Raw genomic sequence first — 23,557 nt, 5'->3', positions numbered from 1 at the left:
GCATTCCTTTCTCTAGTAATACAAGCAAACTATAACAGTATCCAAAGGTTATCAAAGATAATACATTTCTCATTTCTGCTTTCCAATTTTATGTGTAATTAAGCAATAGAAATTAAATAAACAACCATTTCCTCCCACAGCCCCCTCCTTCATATTCCTTTACATACCAGCATGTGTAGCTGCTTTTTCTAGATGTTCATAGTAGACTTTCCAAAATTGCTTATTTTCCATTTCATGTGCATGAGAACTAAGAGTAAAGATCATAAAATAAAACCTGTGGTATGGACCCTATTTTGAGATATCTCATACAAAAAAAAAGTGAAAGGATATAACTAAAATACTAATTAAATTATCCCTGAATGTGGGGTCATAAACAACTTTTGTACTTTATTTTTCAAAATGCCTGTTCTGCTAAGGTCTAATATTTAGGGTTTTGAGAGGCCACACATAATATATTTCCAATCCGACAAAAAGCCAGAGTAGGCCCTCTGAAGACAAATGCCTGCAGAAGGACAGATTTCTATAAATGAGGCCCAACATATGCATTTTTTATGTGATTATGAACGTCCTTTTTAGAGCTAAAGGGTTTTGGATACTAGACAGCAAGGGTTTTAAATTAAATTTTTAATTTTTAAATTAGAGTTTGGCTCAATGACTCAATATATATAAGTAAAAGTATACAACTATTATACAGTACTTATTACTATAAAAAAAATTCAATACAGGTGTATAATATAAAAAGAGAAAGTTCTCCAAAGTTATTTCAAAGTACAGAGAAACATATATAAAACAACTGAATTGTCAAAAACTTGGCATCAGATAGAATAATTAATGTTTACTTTTTCTTCACCTTGTCCCACAAAGGCTTTAAGGTAGCTATAAATACCATACACACCCATTCACTTAAATCACACCCCAGAGTATAATACTGGCTCCATCATCATTCTGCAGTAGTGAAAGCACAACAGCTTCATCCATTTCACCCAGGCTTACCTTATGAGTTCAATAACAGGATCCCAGAGAGCACTGAAGTTAACATATAACATGCCTAACAGATAACGAAGTGGCATCTGCAAGCATAGGAAATTAGTTTAGATCGGCACCAAAATGCAAGGATCCTGACTTGGACAAACTGAGGTTTGGAAAGAAGCTTCTGCTTTAAGAAAAAACTTGCAGGTGCCAATCCAAAATTCAGGTACAGTAATTTTCCTCCTCTTCCCAAAATGTCACTCACTATTTAACAGAGAAGAATCACTTAAGAAAACATAGTATTCAAACTCACTCCAGATGTTCACGAATAAAGGATATATTTGAATAAACAGATTTGACTCATGATTAAATTCATTCCTAATAAATACTGCCATCACCTGACAAGACAAAACTTGAACGGTAATCAGTAAAGCACAGGTGCCAAAGAACCCAGCAAAGCACTATGTAAATGGCAGCTGAGGCTTTATAAGCAGATGTGTGAGTTCTCAAAACTAGGCATTAAAAGAGTTCAGTTCAGAGGGTCTGAAGTTTTCACAGTTGCCTTCTGGAATGATAGTCACTGTTACTAGCATCCCCGTGCACTCAGGAAACATCATGTAAAGTGGTAGTTCTATTATTATTTGGGGGTGGGGTGCTTGTGTCTACCTTAGCAGCAGAGCCCCTTTCCAAATGGAACATAACACAGGACGCTAATATACAGAACAGGTTAAGAACAGAACTGCTCTGCTTGAAAGGGGAATGCCTCCACTTGGCCTTCTTCCCAAAGGGATAGTGATGTACCCTCAAGGGTCATGGACGGAAAATCCCTGATACAAAAGGTAGAGGGCTGACGTCCTGCAGCAGTGAACAAATCTGGAGAAGAGTATCAGGCTGTCAACTTGACCTTGTTCCTCCTGCTGCCACCTACTACCTATCCTCACATACTACACACACACTCAGGAGAAGGGATGATAGTAAATTATTTCTACAGTTGAAAAGGCTGTAGAGCCATTTAACTCAAAGCATTGAACAGAACTGGGTATTTACTTAGTTTTAAATTCTTTTTTTTATAATTCTTGCTTTTAAAAATTCTTTCTCTCTCTCTCTTTTTTAAAATTTTTTGGTGACTATTTAGTATGCTTCTCTTTTTTCAAATACCAGCTAAACAGATCTTAAAGTATAAACTGAGTTAAAAAAAAAACCCGGGCTTCCCTGTTGGCGCAGTGGTTGAGAGCCCGCCTGCTGAGGCAGGGGACACGGGCTCGTGCCCCGGTCCGGGAAGGTCCCACATGCCGTGGAGCGGCTGGGCCCGTGAGCCATGGCCGCTGAGCCTGCGCGTCCAGAGCCTGTGCTCCGCAACGGGAGAGGCCACAACAGTGAGAGGGCCGCGTACCGCAAAAAAAAACACCCCAAAAACCCCAAACACTGTTTTTACCTCTTGTAACGGCCCATCAGGGACTGCAGTCTGTACCACATCATGTCTTAGTTTTCTCAAATGAAGAAGCTTCTCTCTGTAATCATTCACAGTTGCTGGCACAAGTTCTGCCTGGCGTAATATAGCAAAGACAGACTGACGCTCTGAGAGCTCGTCATCCTGAACCAGAGGAAACCAGGAGGCAGGTCAGTATTTTGATTTTCCAAAAAGAACATTAAGTGTGAACACAAGTCTAAAAAAGAAAAACTGGCATATATTAATGTTTTAAATTAAATAAGCAACACATTTCTTGAGTAAATGATTCATTCTTCCTCACATCATTTACTTTTTGGTAGATAATTTAGGTTTAGTGTCTAGCAGAGACATGACAAGTAAAAAACAGGCAAGTAATTCTCAAAATCCCTCAAGTTGACTGGCAATATTTTTTGAAATAAAGAAAATGTACATATACTTTCACTGTACAATTCTACTTCTAAGTAGAAGTAATTTCTACTTCTGGAAGAAAGTAGTCATTTGCATTACTGAAATGTTTCCCTGAACAAAGGTATCTGTGTAAGGATGTTCATGGCAGAATTATTAGAAATGCTGCAAAACTACCAACAACCCACCTAAGCATCCATCAAGAGGGAACTGGTTAAATACAATATTTTAAACTGTGGGGCACCATTCAAACTTCAAAAGAAATGAGGTAGGGCTAGAGGTACGGATATGGAAAAACTTGCATGACACCATTTGTTTAAATTATGTGTGTATATACAAAAAGTCTGAAAGAATAGTCACCAACTAACTATGGATTTTCAGTGGTGGCCTTGCTGAGGGGATGGGAATAAGAATTGCAAAAAGTTTTTTTCAAACTTCATGATAGATATTTACATGGTATTTGAATTTTTTGCAAAATTATCATTTTGGAAAACAATATGTCAAGTTACATTTTTTAAAAGTTACCCAAAACGAACAGTTAAAATACCTCCATTAATTCCGGAAGCCGAACCTCAAAGTGGTTTAGGATCCTTATTGTCAAAAGCCGAATCTAGAGAAATTAAAAGGCATGTTTCAAACTCCAACGTTTAAAGACAAGAAACTGATTAAGAGTCAGTGAGACCTAAGTTTCATGGAATTATGAAAGATATACCACTTGTCAGAGTAATACATGTTTATTCTATTCCTTATTTCATATTCAACACCAACCAACACCTTATTCAAATGGTACTTGAAACAATTAATGACCAGACTAGACTGAGAAGATAAGGTTGCTCATAAAACGGTGCTGCTTCTTTGAACTATGACACTATAAGCATCTCTGTAAATAAGCGCAAAGAACCTGATTAAGCTTACAGTTCCACTGAAATTAATGATTTTTATTTCTAAATAACATGTTCAGGTATTTCTATACACCTGAATGAGCAGCAGAATCACCTACAGAGCTTTGAAAAATCATGCAGATATATGTCACTTCCACCCTATGCCTGCGGAATCAGAATTTGGGGGTGTTGGGACCCAGAATTTATATTTTTAGTAAGCGCCCCAATTAATCCTGCTGCAATCAGTTTGTAGGTCAGTGTTTAGGAATCATTGCTTTAAACAGAAACCATCCCAAAGCAGCATTTTCTGATTAAGGAGCCCTGACAACCACTGGCAATACACGCATAAAACAAAAGATGAGAGGCAGAGAACACACCACAAAACCGTAGTACCTTGGATATGCCAGTTGAAATGTTTGCTCGTAACTTGGGAAATAATTCCATCAGAGCTTCCTCTGAAAGTGGCCCCCTGCAGCCACATAAGGATAATCTCTGATAATAGAGATCAGCCAACAGCAACACAGATGGCTCCAAAGGAAATGCTCTGCAACGAGATATTTATTAGACCCAAACTGTACCATACACCACAGAGAACTTAGGCTATACTAGAAACCACAGAAAATTATCACTGATGAAAGAAATGTAAGAGGGAACAGGTGAAAGTTTTACGTGGACATTTAGCATCACTTGAGACATGAAGAATCTGAGGTCCACCAACAGTGAGCCACACGCTCAAGTACAGACACACAGCCAGAGTCAGAGGCAGGATTATAATATGGTGTTTTGACTGAAGTCAAATGCTGTCTTTTCAATCCACGTACTCCTAAGTGACAGTGACATAAGGGGGGATATATAATATTCACTGAGTGTTTTCTATGTGCCGGGTACTGAGCTATGAGGCAAGCAGTACAGAGCAGGGGGCCGGCACATCAGCACTGGGGTAGGGCAGCCCAGGCTTGAAGCCAGCCTAACATCATCATCATCCATGTAACCCTGGACAAGCCACTTAACCACTATGTGCTATCCTCCAACAAATATTTACTGAGTATCTACCATGTACCAGTGACTTTTCTAGATACTGGCTATAACAGGAAACTAAGAAAAAAGTCCCTATCCTCCTGGAGCTTATGTTTTAATAGGGGAAGGTCACCTCAGGAAAAGGAGGCTGGACTGAGAGACTGGTGCGCGGGGGAGAGGGCGAGAGGGCGAGGGGGTGAAAAGGAGTGCTGTCTGATATGGCGGTGGTCACGGAAGGCAGAGACTGAAGGAAGTCAAGAAGAGAGCCAAAAGGCACCTGGAAGAAAAGCGTTCCCGGCAGAGGGAGCAGTGATGCCAAGTCCCAGACAGGTGTGCTTGCCTATGTGAGGAGAATCGAGGAGACCAGTGCAGCTGGAACGGAGCGAACAAGGAGGAGTGGCTGGGGACGAGGTCAGAAGCCAGGGCCTAGATTACACAGAGCCCTGAGGAACACGATGAGGACTGCAGGTTTTATCCCAAGTAGGCTGGGTACCACGAGAGCAGGGTTTCTCAGCAGTGGCTCTGCTCACACGGGCCAGGTGACTCTTTGTTGTGAGGCCGTCCAGTGCACAGCAGGGCGCTCCTTACCCACCACACTCCAGTAGCAGTCCCCAGCTGTGATGACCATAAACGTCTCCAGAATGGCCCGTGGTTGAAAATCACTATTTCTGAGGGTTGTTGGCAAAAGAGTGGCATGTTCTCTTTCACGGAAAAGAATCATCCTTGTTGTTGGGTACAAAACAGACAGCAGTAGGGCAAGGATGGAGGCAAGAAAACTCGTTAGGAGGCTACTGCAGTCATCCAGGTGAGAGACGGAGGTTGAGACCAGACTGGCAGCAGGTGCTAAGCAGCTGGGGTTCTGGATTTATTAAAGAATTCGAGTTCCCCCTTCTACAATGTTAACAGTACCTATACCTCAGGGAGTTGTTGTGAGGATTACAATAATAATGTAATAATAATGTACAGAAAGTACTCAGAAGAGTGACCGGCACATAATAAAAATTCAATAAATGCAATTTGTGTATTGTTATCACTGCACGCACAGTCTAATTCAATCTCCATGAGGGAAGTACCGCCACTCCCTTTTGAGAGTAAAGTTGAGATTAACTAACTTACTCAAGGCTATCTAGCTAGTAAGTGATGAAGACAAGGTTCAAATCCAGGTTGTCTTGGCTGTGAAACCTCTGGCGTAACCAGTAGCTAGCACAGCACCCAGCACTGAGGCCTGCATCTACAACTTTCACAAATGAAAACTTGCACTGCCACCCTCCAAGCCGATTTGCTCCTACTAGAGGTTTCTAGGCCTCCTAGGTTAAAAGCACCTGCCCGGGAGGCCAGCTGGCCTTCCACAAGGGACAGACAAATCCCACTCTGTTATGCGTGCTTTTCTGTTTTAAAACCTCCATAGATGCCTTAAATTGTTCCCACCAAAGCATACAGTGTGAGAAGTTTAAATAGAATGACTTAAAAAAAAAAAAAGGGGGCTTCCCTGGTGGCGCGGTGGTTGAGAGTCCGCCTGCCGATGCAGGGGACACGGGTTCGTGCCCCAGTCTGGGAGGATCCCACATGCCGCAAAGAGGCTAGGCCCGTGAACCATGGCCGCTGAGCCTGCGTGTCTGGAGCCTGTGCTCCGCAACGGGAGAGGCCACAACAGTGAGAGGCCCGCGTATCACAAAAAAAAAAAAAAAAAAAAAAGGGAACACATACGGAATACGGTAAGTAGGAAGACAACAAAGAAAAACTCCTCCTTAAAAAAATTTAAAGCAATTCAATTAACAATAGAGAGACAGTAGCCTTGCCCAGATTGGGGAATGTACAGAGATTCTGGATTACTGCACTAAGTCTCTTAACTGGTCTCCTTTATCCTCCTTCAGTCTCTTCTCGATATAGCAGCTTGAGTGATCCTACTTTGGCCTACGCCACACTCCTGCCAAAGACACCTCCTGTGGCTTCCCCTTTCACTCACAGTAAAAGCCAAGGCCCTACAATGGCCAAAGGTCAAACACTGCCTGCCACCACGCCCCCCATATCCTCCTCTCCTACTACCCTCTCCTCGCTCTACTCAGCTACAATAGTTCCTTGATGCTCAAGCAAGGCACCCACAGAGCCTCGGCACTCACATCTTCCCTGGGTTTGGGACAGAGTGCCCCAGGTCCCAGATATCCTATCCCCAGGGCTTACTTCCTTGCTGCTTCTGGGTTTCTGCTCAAATATCTCCTTGGTGAGACCTTCCCTAGTTAAAACTTCTATTTGTCTCCAGCCTCCAGACTCTCCCTGTCCCGACTTTACTACTGTCTAACAGGCCATATATTTTACTTGTTTATTTTGTTTAGTATATCTTCTTGCTAGTGTGTTAGCTCCATGAAGGCAGGGAATTGTGTGTTTCATTTAGTGTGTCTCCCAGTGCCAAGAATAGGGCCTGGTACATGAGAAAAGCAATGAATACTTATTGAATGAAGTAAATGAGCAAATCTGTTGTTAAAAGCTTGTAAATAAAACGGACTACACTCCAGAAACAGAAGCAAACTACTTTACAAGATTTTCAAAACGCCTGACCTTTAGAAAGGGTGCTAAGCCGAGCAATGAATGGCTCTCAGTAACGGCCCTGTGCTATGATCCAAATCAAAATAAACTTGAAAAAAACCCAAACTGGATTGTTTTGGTATGTAGTAAAAGGACCACAGGAAAGTTTTCTGAAGGGCTAAGTGTGTCCAGCCGAGAAACACTGTGAAAGCAGAAACATGTATGTTGGAGCCACGGTGTCATGTCATGTGACCAGCATTATACACCCACTTCACTCTGCAACACTAATTTACATACACAGTAAGATAACCTTTCACAAAGATGAATCTGTATTTAAAGACTGTATCCAAAAATGTTCTTCTTTTAACTGGAGGATTTCAATCAATAATAAATTTCCTATGAGAATACAACGCAGGTAAAAAAATAGATACAAGATTTTGCCAACACAGAAGCCTTTATATTTCATTCATTATTAAGCTGAATGTAAGATATGTTTACTCACAATACTAAATTCTTCACACGTTCCACAGAAACCAGATGAAGAAGCTCAGAAGATTCTTCCAAACTTAGAAGAGTATTTACAGCTTGACAAAGAACAAATAAGCTTCCTTAAGGCAGAAAAACAGGAGAAAACACATTATTTCTTTGACACAATAACTACAGACATCTCCTTTTATCTACCACTTGGTATTTATACAGAGTTCTTAAAGTGAATCTGTACCTTCTAAAGGATTATCTGTCAAATGTCAGAATATAACAGAAAGGAACTGCAAAGAGGTTCCAAGTCTTATATTTTAACTTTCTTAAGAGAAAAATATATTCAGAAATAGAGAATACAAATGTATATTCCCTTCAACTGAGATAAGGAGAAAATTCAATGGTTCTACCAACTGGTATTATCAAAATTAGAACTTTTGAGAATAGACTTAGACTTTTCAAAAGCTAAGAAATTATCTTTGTGTAAAACTCATGTTGATTTTATGACTCCAATTTATAAGAAATCACATATCCAATGGCTACTATGTATAATGGACTCAATTTATATTAATTAGATAATCATTTAATCCTAGACCAGAGGTTGGCAAACTATGGCCCACAAACTTGCGGGTAGTCTGTTTTTATATGGACAGCAAACTAAGAATGCTTTTCACATTTTTAAAGGGTTGTTTAAAACAACAAACAAACAGAATATGCCACAAAGACTGAAGACTGAATGTGGCCCACAAAAGCTAAAATATTTACTGTATTGTCCTTTACACAAATATTTTGCCAACACCTGCTCTAGTTAGAAAAGGGCTATCCAGCAGAACTTCCTTTCTGCAGTGGTAGAAAGGCTCTATACTTCTGCCAAATGTACTCACAATCCAATATGGTAGCCATTAGCTACATGTGGCTACTGAGCACTGGAAATGTGGCAGGTCTACTTTATTCTCTAACATGTCTGCTTAGTATTTAACACAGAACCTAGCAATTAATATTTAAATGAATGACTACTATATACATGTGTTAGGAAAAAAAATACCATGCTAGAATAAAACAAAATACCTACCATTATTTGCTTATTTTTGTAGCAAAATTTTTTTATTAATCTTATTTTGATCAAAATACCTACTTTTAAATTGCTGTTCTCAGCTACTTGGGGGAGTTGGACAAGTATACAACAGGAAATGGTGTTTGGGGCAGGGCAGTCTACTTCTGCCTGGATGAGTCATGAAGACCTTTCTAGAGGTACTGTGAGCTGAGTTTTTTTTTTTTTTAAATTTTATTTATTTTTGGCTGTGTTGGGTCTTTGTTGCTGCGCGCAGGCTTTCTCTAGTTGCAGCGAGCGAGGGCTACTCTCTGTTGCAGTGCACAGGCTTCTCATTGTGGTGGCTTCTCTCACTGCGGAACATGGGCTCTAGGCACGCAGGCTTCAATAGTTGTGGCTCGTGGGCTCTAGAGCACAGGCTCAGTAGTTGTGGCTCACGGGCTTAGTTGCTCCGCGGTGTGTGGGATCTTCCTGGACCAGGGCTCGAACCCATGTCCCCTGCGTTGGCAGGCGGATTCTTAACCACTGCACCACCAGGGAAGCCCTGAGCTGAGTTTTGAAAGCTAAGTACGAGTTCACCAAATGATGAAAGACCTAGAAAGGACTCCAGGCAGAAGGGACACATGTGCAACGGTAGCCAGAGGGACATACAAGAAAGTGTTTTGCTCTAGGTAAGCAAATGCCTGGAGCACAAGTGTATACCAGGGCTAGACTGCGCGTGGAAGACAGCAACAAGACACAAGCTGGGAATCGAAGTTGAGTCTGATTTCTTTGACCATGGCAGCCTTCTACTACTACACCTTTGGACTCAGCAAATGTTCAAGCTGTCCTGACTTTGTCACCACATTATGAGGTACAAGGGTAACGCCTCCATCTCAGTCTCTTTTTTTCCTATTTACATACAGGGGGTTCTGCCAGAACACAGCACAATGGCAGTACTATTCCCTGGTATTCATGTGTTTACAGTTACTCTGGGTGTGCCAGAAAAGACAGACAAGAGAACAAATGGTGATTGTAACTGACCTTTTCCAAAGCTCCCTCTGTCAACAGTCATGAAGAGTGACTCTATGAAGCAGGTGACTAGGGGTATCACCTTCTCTTTCTCCAGGGGTCTGTCCAAGAAGTGGGGAGAAAAAGGGAAATGCTCAAACTAGCATTCAATGGCTTTTTCATGAAATGGCAAAAAATGGCTAATAAATGTTTTCATCAGCTTGCTAAAACACCTTTCACAATTAAACACAGTTGATTTTCTCACCTAATATGAGGTAACACGACAAGGGCCGCCCAAGAGCATGAAAGATAAGTACTCTCTTTACTTGGGGGTAACTGAATTATAGATAAAAGATGATCTAATACTGAGATCTGTTCCTTTCCTCCCTTGGATCTGTTCTTCTTCTGCCTTATATTGGATCTGAAGGAAGAAAAGATAAACACATATTTAAAATAAGAGAGGATATAATCGCTCTTGCCCTCTGAAGTTTGAAGTAAAATTGGTTCCTTTCCATGCATGGAGCATTAGCGGGAAGGAAGGAACTGGTGGTGACAGTTGAATACAAATAATTAAACAAAAGTGACTCATTTACTGATTTTTCAGTGACAGATTTTTTCAACCCCATTGGTTCTATTTTCTTCTATTTTCTATTTTAATTTGCTTCATAAATTAAAGCAACCCTTCCAGGTTTAGGTATTATTTCAGAATTTTGTGCTGATGGACATGTGTTTAAGAACTGGAGAGGTAATTTAGTGGCATGAACTGACTTCATCCCCCCTTTCCTTTCTGACATGAATTTTACTGCTTCACAAATGTGTAGAATGATGTTGCAAAGGAATCACAGTGAATTTGGCAAATGTCGCTAAAATGATTATGACTTGGAAGTAACTTTTGGACTTCCCTGGCGGTCCAGTGGTTAAGACTCCACTCTTCCACTGTAGGGAGTGCGGATTCAATCCCTGGTTGGGGAACTAAGATCCCGCATGCCATGCGGCCAAAAAAAAAGCAAGAAGTAACTTTCTCTGAGGCTTTAATCTGATAAGTGGTTACTCAACACTATTTTCTAATATGACATTCAGTTTTAGGTATTTGTTACTTTGGCGGTATTCTTGTTTGCCTCTATTTTTGCCAATGAACTATACCTCAGTCCTATCTAAAAGACAGAAATCCAGTGGAAAGAAAAGTCATAGAAACAATAAGTAAATTGATCTGTTTTTATAATTAATCCTCCATGTCCAGTTTGGTTAACTTATTATGGAATAGAATTAGAATATCAGGTTTTTATTCCTATACCTTTTTATCATTAAAGTTAACCAAAAAAGTTGCATTCTCTTTTGTTTCATACTTATCAGGATACTGAATGCTTGGAAATTATGAGAGATAACTAAGTTAATTTTACTGGTAATTTCTAAAAGTCACTCTACCTTGATATACAGTCTTTCTAGTATTAACCATGACTCAATAATCGGAAAAAATCTTACAAATAAAATATTGAGATGCTTTATAAAGATGAGTCATTAGTTGCCATGTCATTCCCCTGCTTCGTCACACCTGCCAATGAGCTCCTCCAATAAAATCCATACTCATCTCATCCTGTAAGGCCTTGGGTGCTACGACCCTCTCTTCCTTCACTCACTTCCTCTCTCCTCCTTACTCAATGCTCTTTACCCACACAGGCTTTCCTTTTGTTCCTCAAACACACTGGGCTTATTCCCATCCCAGAGCCTTTGCAGGAACGCTTCCCTCTGCCTGGAAAGCCTTTCACCCAGCCTTTCTTTGCCAGGTTGGATCCTTCCACCATTACAATCGGACCAAAGGTCCCCTTTCTAGATGGGAGTAGTGCTGCCTCTCTGTCTACTCTGTCTCAAAGCCCTGTTTTATTTTTCTTTTTATCACAATCTAAAACTAACTTGTTTGTTTATCTGCCTCACATGCCTGTCCCCCCAAGACTGTCATCTCCCCCAAAGAAGAAACTTTTTTCTTTTTCATTATTATATCCCAGTGCCTAGAACAGTGTCTGATACAATAAATATCTGTCAAATGACAGAATAAATTTATTTTCCCAAGAGTCTTTTCACATCTATTATCTCCTTTTATTTTCACAAAAAATCTGTGAGGTGAGTGGATGGAGTGTGATCAGGAATATTCAGACAAAGGTGACCATTCACGTGTTATTCTATGGGGTGATGGAAGTTTTCTTAGACAAAGAAATATAGAACCTGTGGCACTCGCCTTAAGTTAATATGCTTACATTTATTAGGAATGATAAGGGAACTGGTTTCCTGATCTATAATTTCTAGAGGCACACCCACTCAACTATTTGAAAAATAGTAAGCAGAATCCTCTCAAATATTACATATACTTTGTTTCGACTTCCAAAGAGTATGTACTGTTTTTAATGAAATTGAGAAAGTAATCCATAGACCTTTTAACAATTCAAACAATGCAAAGGTTTATAACCTAAAAGCTAATAGTCACTTCTTTCTTCTCTTTACCATCCTCTTGTCATAAACAAAGATAACAGTTTTGTGTCTCTTTAGGGGGTTGTCAATTCTCCCCAAATTGACCTATAGATTTAATGCAATTCAAAACAAAATCCCAGCAAGGTTTTTTCTTTTTTGTAGATATAGACAAGTTTCTTCTAAAATTTATACAAAAGGGCAAAGGACCAGGAATAGACGAAACAATCTTGAAAAAGAAGAATACAGTGAAAGGATTTTTTTTTAAGATTTCCAGATTTATTTTATGCTATAGTAACAAGATTGTAGCATTAGAGGAGGACAGACACATAGATCAATGAAACAGAATAGAGAGCTAGTAACAGTCCCACACATTTATGCCCAGCTGATTTTTGACACAAAAGCAAAAGCAGCTCAACGAGGAAGAACAGCCTTTTCAACAAATGTTGCCAGAGCAGTGGACATTCAGAGGCAAAATAGGAAATTTGACCCAAACTTCACACCTTATATAAAAATTAACTCAAAATGGATCATGGACTTAAATGTAAAACATAAAATGATAAAACTTAAAAAAAATAGGAGAAAATACTTGGGACCTATAGTTAGGCAAATAGTTCTTAGACTTGACATCAAAAGCATTATCCATAAGAGGAAAAGTTGATACATTGGACCTCATCAAAATTTAAAACTCTGATCAGTGAAAAATCTTGTTAAGCAAAGGAAGACAAGCTACAGGCTGGGAGAAAATATTTGCACCATCACGAAGCAGACAAAAGGACTTGTATTAGAATATATAAAGCACTCTCAAAACTCAACAGCAAAGAAACAATCAAATTAGAAAATGGGCCAAAGAAATGAACAGATATTTCAGTAAAGACGATATGCAGATGGAAAATAAGCACATGAAAAGATATTCAACATCCTTAGCCATTAGGGAAATGCAAATTAAAACCACAGTGAGATAGATATCACTATATCCTATCAGACTGGCAAAAGCAAAAAACAGTGAAAATAACAAATACTGGTGAGGATGCAGAGAAACTGGATCACTTATACTACTGCTGGGAATGTAAAACGGCACAGTCACTCTGGAAAACCATTTGGCAGTTTCTTATAAAATTGAACATGAAAAATAAAACGAAGCAACAAACAAAACTACAACAACAACAAAAAACTGCAAAACAAAAACCCCAAACTGAACATGCCCTTACCCTATAACCCAATAAGTCCACTTTGGGGCATTTATCTCAGAGAAATGGAAAGCTGTGTACATGAATGTTTATAACAGCTTTATTCATAATAGCCAAAAACTAGGAATGACCTAGTTATTCCTTTCAACAAGTGAATGTTTAAACAGACTGCTACATCCATTACCATGGAATACTACTCAGGAATAGCACACAAAGATGCTCAACATAAAAAGGAATGGATTACTGATGCACACAACAACTTAGATGGGTCTCAAGGGAACTGTGTTGAGTGAAAAAGCCAATCTCAAAAGCTGTACTGCATAATTTATATAATATTCTTGAAATGACAAAATTGTAAAAATGGAGAATAAGATTAGTGGTTGCCAGGAGTTAGCGATGGAGTGGGGAGTGGCAGGGTGAGTGTGGCTATTAAAAGTAGCACGAGAGATCCTTGCAGTGATGGTACAGCTCTGTATCTTGACTTTGGTGGTGGTTGTGAATAGACATGAGATAAAATTGCACAGAACTATATATCCATATACATGCAAACACAGAGATGAGTGATGTAAAACTGGTAAATCTGAACAAGGTTGGTGGATTGTACCAATGTCAATTTTCTGGTTGTGATATTGCACTAAGCTTTTGTATTGGGTTGGCCAAAAAGTTCATTCAGGTTTTTCTGTAACATCATGCGGAAAAACCCAAACGAACTTTTTGGCCAAGCCAAATAAAATGTTGCCACCAGGGGGAACTAAGTGAAACGTATATGGAAACTCTCTGTCCTATTTCTTATAACCACACGTGAATATACAATTGTTTTAAAATAAAAGGTTAAGAAAATTAATAGTGACCTCTTTCACTTACCACGCTCTTGAAGTTAAATAACCTGTTTCTGTATCCTTTCACATGTGTTCCTATGCTTATATATACTTTTGGTTTTAACTTTGCAAAATGGGATCGTGTACTCTTCTACAACTTGGTTTACTTATTTTTCTAAATTTATTTATCTATTTTTGGCTGCACTGGGTCTTTGTTGCTGTGCGCAGGCTTTCTCTAGCTGCGGCAAGCAGGAGCTACTCTTCGTTGCGGTGCGCAGGCTTCTCTTATTGTGGAGCATGGGCTCTGGGCATGCAGACTTCAGTAGTTGTGGCATGTGGGCTCAGTAGTTATGGCTCGCGGGCTCAGCAGTTGTAGCTCATGGGCTCTAGAGAGCAGGCTCAGTAGCTGTGGTGCACGGGCTTAGTTGTTCCATGGCATGTGGGATCTTCCTGGACCAGGGCTCGAACCTGTGTCCTCTGCATTGGCAGGAGGATTCTTAACCACTGTGCCACCAGGAAAGTCCTACAACTTGCTTTTTTCACATAACAATGTATCATGGACATCTTTCCAGTTAATACATGTAGATCTTCAGTTTTTACAGTATTCTGAATGCATTATTTTTAAATGGGCAATCCTACCAAGAATACAGGGAATAAAGACTTAGAACTTACCCCACTGTCTGTTCTGAGAAAAGCAGAGGGTACTTCTCAATCGCCATGGAGCCAGTGGTGGGAGGTGCTGCTTTGTTCAGAATGAGTTTGGCCAAAATGGCCAGAGCTTCACCTTTGACTGCAGCGTCATCAGTCAGGAAGCAATTCTCAATATACAAGAGAAAGCTGGGTAGAAAAAGCTAAAAATAAGAAAGAAAATCACACTTATTAACAACAGATAAAATTTCAGAACACCTAATGAAGAGAAGATTCTAACACTTCCACAGAGAAAAAAAGAGATCATAAATAAAGGCTCAGGAATCGTAATGACATCAGACCTCTGCAAAGGAACAGTGGAGGCCAGAAGACAATGGAGCAATGCCTAAAAAACTGAGGGGAAACGACAGAATCTAGAATGCTGTACCCAGCGTACTGGTGATGTAGTTTGAGGAGAGAATAAAGACACTTACAGATGCACTAAATCTCAAAATTTTATTTCCATTCACCGTTTCTCAGGAACCTCTGGAGAATGTGTTTCATCAAAATACGTGGGGAAACTACAATAAAAGAAAGACATGGGACCCAGGAAACAAGGGAGAGGCAAGTCCTAGTATGACATCTGTGCAGTGGGCAGAGAAAGCAATATGTTCAGACTTGAATGGCTCTAGGAGGAATGTCTCCTAAAAAGAAAAAAGAAAAACAAAGAGCTGCCAAATGATCTAACAGTTTGCCACGTGAAAGGCATTCTATGATGCTGTTGGCAGACTCACCAGCAATTTCAAGTTTTTAAAGAATGAGGCAATTGGTAACTTCAGGAAAAACGAAAGGGTATACAAAAAAGAAAATGTAATTATAAAATACTCCTTGATTATAGGGATTAAGTATTTGATGCATATGAATTCAACCAAAATTTATAATGTAACTCTGTTGCGCAGATGAGAAGCGTAAAAGAACTAGAAATCCACCTACCCAGGATGAAGCCTACCAGATGAGGACTAAAACTAGTAAGTCAAGGAAAAGCAGTATGTTCAGATGATTTAAAAATATAAAGTAGGGCTTCCCTGGTGGCGCAGTGCTTGAGAGTCCGCCTGCCGATGCAGGAGACGCGGGTTCGTGCCCCGTTTCGGGAAGATCCCACATGCCGCGGAGCGGCTGGGCCCGTGAGCCATGGCCACTGAGCCTGCGCGTCCGGAGCCTGTGCTCCGCAAATGGGAGAGGCCACAACAGTGAGAGGCCCGCATAACGCAAGAAAAAAAAAAAATAAAATAAAATAAAGTAAATACTAGAAAAAAATAGCTAAAAATCATTAGATGTGCTTGTTCCTAGTGAGGAAGATGGGAGTGGGAATGAAGTGAGTGCCTTTTAGCCCTGTGCAACCTTTTAAACAACATACATAGAGTACTCTGATAAAAGTAAGTTTTTTAAAAAAAGACCACAGGGAACAGGGGAGACGGAAAAGAGGCAGCTGCTAAGAAAACCAGAGAGAAATAAAGAGCCCTCACTGGGCAGGAAGCAACAGGGCTAGGACATGTATAAAGAAGTATTTTTCTGAGACAAATGAAAATATATATTATTAAAGACTAAAGGGAAAAATGAGAGAAGAGATACAGAGATTTCCATGAAGTGTACTGTAGAATCACCAGTTAGGAGGAGTGGCAAATGTTTGATGAGGGTGAGGGGCAAGGACAAAATAAACTCAGGATTTGATGAGAAAGATTTCTACCTCATTCTATCAGGTAGCAATTCGTTCTGTAGCAATGAAATGAATTCATAACCCTCCTCCTATGCAAACTGTTTCAGAAACTATTTTCTATGCTTCAAATTCACAGTTTAAGTTCCTTAAGCCATTTTTTTTTCAAATTTAGCACATGGTTCTATAACTTCCTAAAAGATTATTAGAAAAACAAATTGGTTACTTAGTATCATTTAAAATGCTCAGCATGTGGAATAAAGTTTCACATATGACCTAGAACTGGAATATAATTGCTTTAAAAAAAATACATGAACTAAAACATCAAATACTTATTCTATTCCTTTCAAAAAACAAAATCACAGGATTTTTAAATTGATAATTTTATCGTGACAGATTTAAAACAAAACAAATCCAAGACTTAATATCTCACTCACCTGCTCAAACTGCTTCATAGCAAACATGACTTCCGAAAAACCCAAAATTAAGCATCTTTCAAATCTGCTCTCAAAAATCTGTGGACCAGAGGCAAAGAATAGTAATGTAAATACAAAGAGAGTACTTTCCCATTCCTGAAAATAAAAACATCCGAAACCTTCAAGATCCTCTAACTTGCAAGCAGGAAGTGTGGGATGCTTGATACAAGTTAAAATACTCATGGAAGGCAAAAAGAACTGGATTGTTGAATTTGCCACTGTGCAGATGGACACACCAGGTGTGAGACATAGGCACTGGGCCTTCCTTCTCGGGAAAGAAGCTACTAGAGTAAAGGTATGGTGGGCACACTTCAACCAGTATTCTAAGTGCTCGGCCTTCTTCAAAGGGACTTACAAATGCGAAGGGCTGTGTTTCTAGTGATTACCCAGGGCTTTGCCTAAGAGCTGCTCCATTCTTTCCCAGCTACAGAGAATTACAAAAGGGCAAGTAGCACGACTTTACACCTTCCTCTAAACTTTATACTGTTGCACTACAAGAAGCTAGGAAGAACCTAACTGATCTATTTTCAATTCCACTTCCCTCCAATTCATCTTCTAAACTCACTAAAATGCCAATCTCATTAAATCATTTCCCTGCTTAACATTTTTCCAGGGCCCTCCACTACTTAGAGGATAAAATCCAACCTAACTTTTCAAAGGCAAGCAAAGCCTTGCTGATATACATCACACTTCATGTGTGCATGTGCCCAGCAACATAGATTTTTGAACACATTTTTGCCATTCTCTATCCTAGAGTTTTTAACACCTTCTCTGACTGGCAGACTGCTATTTAACCTTCAATGACTATCCAAAATATTAATCCTTTGAAAAGCTTTCTCTGTCCCTCAACCCCAGACAGAATTAACCTTTATGTTTCGACGTGACATAAATAGATTGATTCAACAGATTTTAACTACATACCCCCAGGGCCCCACTTCCCTAACAATAAAAAATCACAGGCAGGACTTCCCTGGTGGTGTAGTGGTTAAGAATCCGCCTGCCAATGCTGGGGACATGGATTCTAGCCCTGGTCTGGGAAGATCCCACGTGCTGCAGAGCAACTAAGCCCGTGCACCACAACTATTGAGCCTGAGCTCTAGAGCCCATAAGCCTCAACTACTGAAGCCTGCGTGCCTAGAGCCTGTGCTCAGCAACAAGAGAAGCCACCGCAATGAGAAGCCCGCACACCGCAACGAAGAGTAGTCCCCACTTGCCATAACTAGAGAAAGCCTGCGCGCCGTAACGAAGACCCAATGCAGCCAAAAATAAAAATAAATTAATTTAAAAAAAAATTAATTAAAAAAAAAAAATCACAGGCAAAAATAAATAAATAAAATAAGAGTGTCCACTCTACAATATCTAGTCCATAGCCTGAACTTGGTTAAGCAAATATTTGTTTGGTGAATATTTGCTGAACAGATTTAGCTTTTATCATATTTTGTTTTGCTTATTTCCATTAAAGCACGCGATTCACATCTCATTAACAAGATTATAAATTCCCTGAAGACAGAGCCTTTGCCGAGCTTCATTTAATTCCCCAGAAGGCTTACTCAATGCTAAACATAGTATTAACTATTCAGTTAATATTTGCAAAAGTAAATTACTTTTTCTATGGTTTCTTTGATGAGGGTCCCTGGCAAGGAAACATTTTCACCTAGGATCAAAGCAGAAATTACATCCAAGAGGGTCGCCCGGCAAGATGTGGAAAGATGGGCTATTTGTAATGTTTGAGACAATACCTGTAAAATAAAAGGAAAAACAATGCACACTTAGCAATCAGCTTCTAATGAATAGGCTCTAAGCAAATTAAGTTGGGAACTCACTTTACAAACATCAACAGGTTTGGTTATCTTTGATCCATTTCCATGTTTTACAAGTATCAGATATGTTTCTAACAACCTTTTAAACTGTTCAGAACTTTCCCCACAGTTAGTCTTGGTTACTTTTGTATGTAGATCCAGGAGTGATTCCTGCAAACGAAGAATTTATAAGAAAGAATAACTACCAAAGATCAAACTCATCTGTTAATTTAATAATGAAAATATTGTGTAAAGCAGTTCAAATTTTCACATTCTTTTTCTGTGAAAGAAAAAGACACATTTACTGGGAGTCACTAATAATAACCGCTAACATTTCTGAATGCACTGTTGTAAGTTCTTTACAAGTATTTCCTCATAATCCTCACTGGCAGGGAATACTATTATCCCCATTTCCCAGATGAAAAAACTGAGGACCAGAGACTTAAATTTTCCCAAGTCACACTAGCAGTAAGTGACAAAGCCAGGATTCAAACAGAGGACTCTGGCTCCAAAGCCTGCGCTCTTAACCACTATGCTCTACTGCATCTCAAGATATCAAAGCAAGTAAAAACAGTACAGGGGATAGAGGTAAGGAAAATCCTAGTAAGTATATAAAAATATGATGACAACAATTATAAAATACAATATCCAGGAGTGATCTGCTTAATTAAGAACAACAATCAACTCTTAGACTCCTAATTACACACAAATACTTAAAAATCAGAACTCACTTGCAAACATTCAAAAAATATACCAAAATGTTCCTTGTAGATGTAGAACGCTGTGGATTTGACCATGTTTTTGAGTGTTTCTCCAACTAAAGTCCATGGAAGTTGAGTTTCTGTTTCAGTAACTGGTCCTAGCTTTTGCAAAATTAGCTTCACTGCCTGTGGGAATCCAAGAATCATGAAAATGAACATGCACACTCTTATTTTCAAGTATTACATTGGTATTTCCCTCTCTGATTATTCCCCACTCTGCTCAAGCTACCTTAAAATCTGATCCAGGATAATCAAGGATATGGCAGCTCTGGTGGTTAACTACATGTCCCCAAAGAATTTCCAAACTAGGATGGGGAATTTTATCACACAAAATCCCCCTGCCCCCCCCATCGATCAATTTATGTCACTTTCTAGCACCCAGGATGAAGAGAGCAGTGATTTTTAAAATTTTTTGATTGACAGATTGATTTTTTGGCCATGCTGCATGGCAAGTGAGATCTTAGTTCCCCAACCATGGATTAAACCCGTGCCCCCTGCAATGGAAGCGCAGAGTTTTAACCACTGGACCACCAGGGAAGTCCCGAGCAGTGATTGTTTTTTAAATGAAAAATACCTAATGACCCAGGGCCTACAGTAGGTAAGCGCTGTTTTTAAAGCCCTAACGCGCCCCACTGAATATTTTCTATTTATTCTAGGCAATCCTCTCTCCATGTCGTCTGTGTAAATCTTATCTATTTTCTTTTAATCCCTTTCACATAGATTCAAGGAACTCCTCCCAGTTATTTACCGTCTCTGTACAGGAGTGAAACATATTTCTAACTCCTTTGCACATTTCAAAGAGCAACTGTCCAACTCCTTCTACTTTTTCCGGATGTTCATCAAGATCAAGAAACATTAAATTGAAAAGTGCATTTTTATCAGAAACCTAAAACACAAAATGCAAATGGAAAACTGTATTTACAACATAAACATATCCTAATGAATAATTATTATTTGCTATTCTAAAGATTCATATTTAAACGTAATTAGGATAAAAATTCTAAAAGGAATAGTGACACTTGCAATGATTTCAAACTGCTGCAAGAGTATATTATCACTTTTGAGTATAATGTCACACAAAAGAGTGATTAATTCATTGGCATAATATGAAGGTATGTACCAAGAAAAATTACCTAAGGCAACATTCTATCTTTTAAAGTAAATAGTATGCTTATATTTTATGAGTATAAAAGAAATTTAATAGCAATGTTTTTGTTTTATTACAAAAACTCTATTAAAAACAAACACAAATGACACTATACAATCAGTTTCTTCCAGGAAATTTTTATAAAAATTTCTGTTAATCTCACTGTTCATGCATAGACTGACTTGAATTAGAGAATATATGTATACACTAAGTAAGAATAAAAGAGTAACCCCAATTATTTCACATTAGTGAGCAAAAACCACCTTACGGTGAGATAAACTCAAAACAGTAACAGGTTTCTCTTTATATAAAAAATATTAGTCCATAATAACTATATTATAAAAGATACCTGCTTCCATTCATCAGATTCTTGAGGATTAATGAGCAATAAACACATAAATGATCAAACTAACCTTTCTCATCAAAAAAGTAAAACTTTCAGCAGCAAAATTTCTTATATGTAGTTTTCTATGAGCCAGGAGTGTACTATACATGCTATAAATGAGAAAATAAGACGTTTAATTAATCATCATTTTAATAAAGATGTACTACATGTTAACTACATGCCCAACACTGTGCAAGGTATGCAAGAAAGATGTAGCAGGTATAATAACATAAGCAGTTTAAAATCTCATTTGATTACCACGACACCCACATGTCAAACAGAAGACTGAAGGTCATAGACATTAAGAATCCTAGGATTGGTGGCACTGGTCATATAAGAAAGACTATGAAAAGATGAAACTTGTAGTGATCCCTAAATGACAGGAAGAATCCAGGTGGGGAATGGAGTGCATATTACCAGAGATCAAAGCAGGAGCAAACACGGGGTGGGCAGAAGTGATCACAGTCAAGGGATAACAGAGAGGGACTTCCCTGGTGGCACAGTGGTTAAGAATCCACCTGCCAATGCAGGGCACACGGGTTCGAGCCCTGGTCCGGGAAGATCCCACATGTCGCGGAGCAATTAAGCCCGTGCCCCACAACTACTGAGCCTGCACTCTAGAGCCCTCAAGCCACAACTACTGAGCCCGCGTGCCACAACTACTGAGACCCGCGCCTAGAGCCCGTGCTCTGCAACAAGAGAAGCACCGCAAGTAGAAGCCCAGGCACCACACTGAAGAGTAGCCCCCGCCTGCCGCAACTAGAGAACGCTCGTGTGCGGCAACGAAGACCCAACACAGCCATAAATAAATAAATAAATAAATAAATAAATAAAAAAGAGAGAGAGAGATCAGAGAGGCTGGTCTGTCTAAAGGAAGAAGGATGATATGGGTGGGGAAGACAGCTCCAGATAAAGCTGCTCAAGTCAACAGGTGGCTCTGAACACTAAGCAAAGGAGTGGGGACTCTAGCTTACATTTAAGTAAGCACTTACTATGTTACTTCATCTAATCAGCACAACGACTCTGTGGTATAGGAACTATTATCCCCATCCTATAGATAATGAAATAGGGGCAGAAAGGCTACGCAACATACTCAAGGTCAGCCAGCCATGCAGCTATAACTACATAATGACTCATATAATCACATTGTTTAAACTGGTCTCCCAAATGAAAGAAGAGCATGGAATATATCTCTCCTATTTCTGCCATATCCCCAGCACCTAATTGTTCCTTGGTCATAGCAGGTACTAATAAGTGTTGGCTGAATAAGAAATGAATAGTTTCAGAAAGAGAAATTGGGCACCAGTATAGGGTGATATAAAGGAAGAAAGAAGAGGCTGGCAGTCCAACTAGGAAGTTATTCAAGTCATAAAAGCTTGGGCAAACAAGGGCATGAAAGAGGGCCAGTGGCAGAGGGAAATGGCAATGGATGAACCCAAGAGACATTTCAAGAGTCCCTGCAATGAAACCAAAGACCTTATAGTATCCACAAGGCCCTTTATGGTCAGGTCCCCTACTACCACATCTCTGACATCACCTGATTACTCTCCCCCTATACACGCTGCTGCACCACCCAGGCTTCCACACTGTTCCTCACTCATGCCAGCCCCATGCCCAAGATGTTCTCCCCCTGATAAAATGTAAACTTCATAAGAGGGATTTTTATCTGGTTTATTTGTGAGTGCATCTCAAGCCTGATACACAGTGTACAATAAGTAGTCACTGGATTGAGTACGTGAATAGCAGAATCAAGAAGATGTGAAGTCCTTGAAGACAACTGGGTCAAAGATGTCTCTAAGTGGCCAAATCTCAGTGATGGGAAGAATGATGGTATCACCGTTAGAAACTGGGCGACCAAACAAAGCCTGGCATTGAGTACATATTTACTGAACACACAAATGATGAGAAGAGCTGGCTTGAACAGGAATGTGTAGACTTTGATTTCAACAACAGTCAAGTGAAAATATTCAGGCTGCTGAAGATGTCATACAGAAAGCAAATAAATTTATAACTGGAGAGCCTGACTCAGGAGATATAAAAATAACAGCAGAAGTCATGAAACCAAATAAACTATATATCCCCCAAGATCTTGCTGGTCTTTAATGAAGTAATCTCGGTTTCCAATACATTTTACCGAAATCTTCATAGAGAACTAGTAAAGGTCAGCAAAATATTTCTTTCTCATTCCGTGTTCAGAGGAGGGTAGAGTGAAGGGAGGTGGTACAAAAACAAAATCGACAGTCCTATCCCATATCCATACTTATACTGGGTTGGGGTAAAAGGTTAATCTTACGTGTTCGTGTGCCAATTGAAGTATGTAGAAGTAATCAGGACGCCAAGTAGAAATTCCATTAAGTCCCAGATTGAAATAGATTACAAACAATCTTTGCCTTACTTTAAACAAAAAGCTGGTACAG

At 39.5% G+C, this 23,557-nt stretch overlaps 1 protein-coding gene across 1 annotated transcript in view; it reads right to left on the bottom strand.

Moving 5' to 3' along the window:
- UTP20 (UTP20 small subunit processome component) overlaps positions 1 to 23,557 on the bottom strand; it is a 96,121-nt gene that overhangs the window by 67,650 nt on the left and 4,914 nt on the right. The window contains 15 exon segments of the mRNA XM_007465345.1: positions 168 to 247; positions 994 to 1,070; positions 2,405 to 2,563; positions 3,372 to 3,434; positions 4,099 to 4,249; positions 7,748 to 7,853; positions 9,797 to 9,885; positions 10,029 to 10,184; positions 14,904 to 15,082; positions 17,010 to 17,087; positions 18,653 to 18,787; positions 18,872 to 19,018; positions 19,579 to 19,734; positions 20,357 to 20,494; positions 21,169 to 21,250. Of these exon segments, the coding sequence (XP_007465407.1) occupies positions 168 to 247; positions 994 to 1,070; positions 2,405 to 2,563; positions 3,372 to 3,434; positions 4,099 to 4,249; positions 7,748 to 7,853; positions 9,797 to 9,885; positions 10,029 to 10,184; positions 14,904 to 15,082; positions 17,010 to 17,087; positions 18,653 to 18,787; positions 18,872 to 19,018; positions 19,579 to 19,734; positions 20,357 to 20,494; positions 21,169 to 21,250 (1,796 nt within the window).

The sequence above is a fragment of the Lipotes vexillifer genome, unplaced genomic scaffold (assembly GCF_000442215.2).
Source record: "Lipotes vexillifer unplaced genomic scaffold, Lipotes_vexillifer_v1.1 scaffold141, whole genome shotgun sequence".
In the NCBI taxonomy this organism is placed as follows: Eukaryota; Metazoa; Chordata; class Mammalia; order Artiodactyla; family Lipotidae; genus Lipotes; species Lipotes vexillifer.
This window is presented reverse-complemented; position numbering and strand designations above follow the sequence as displayed.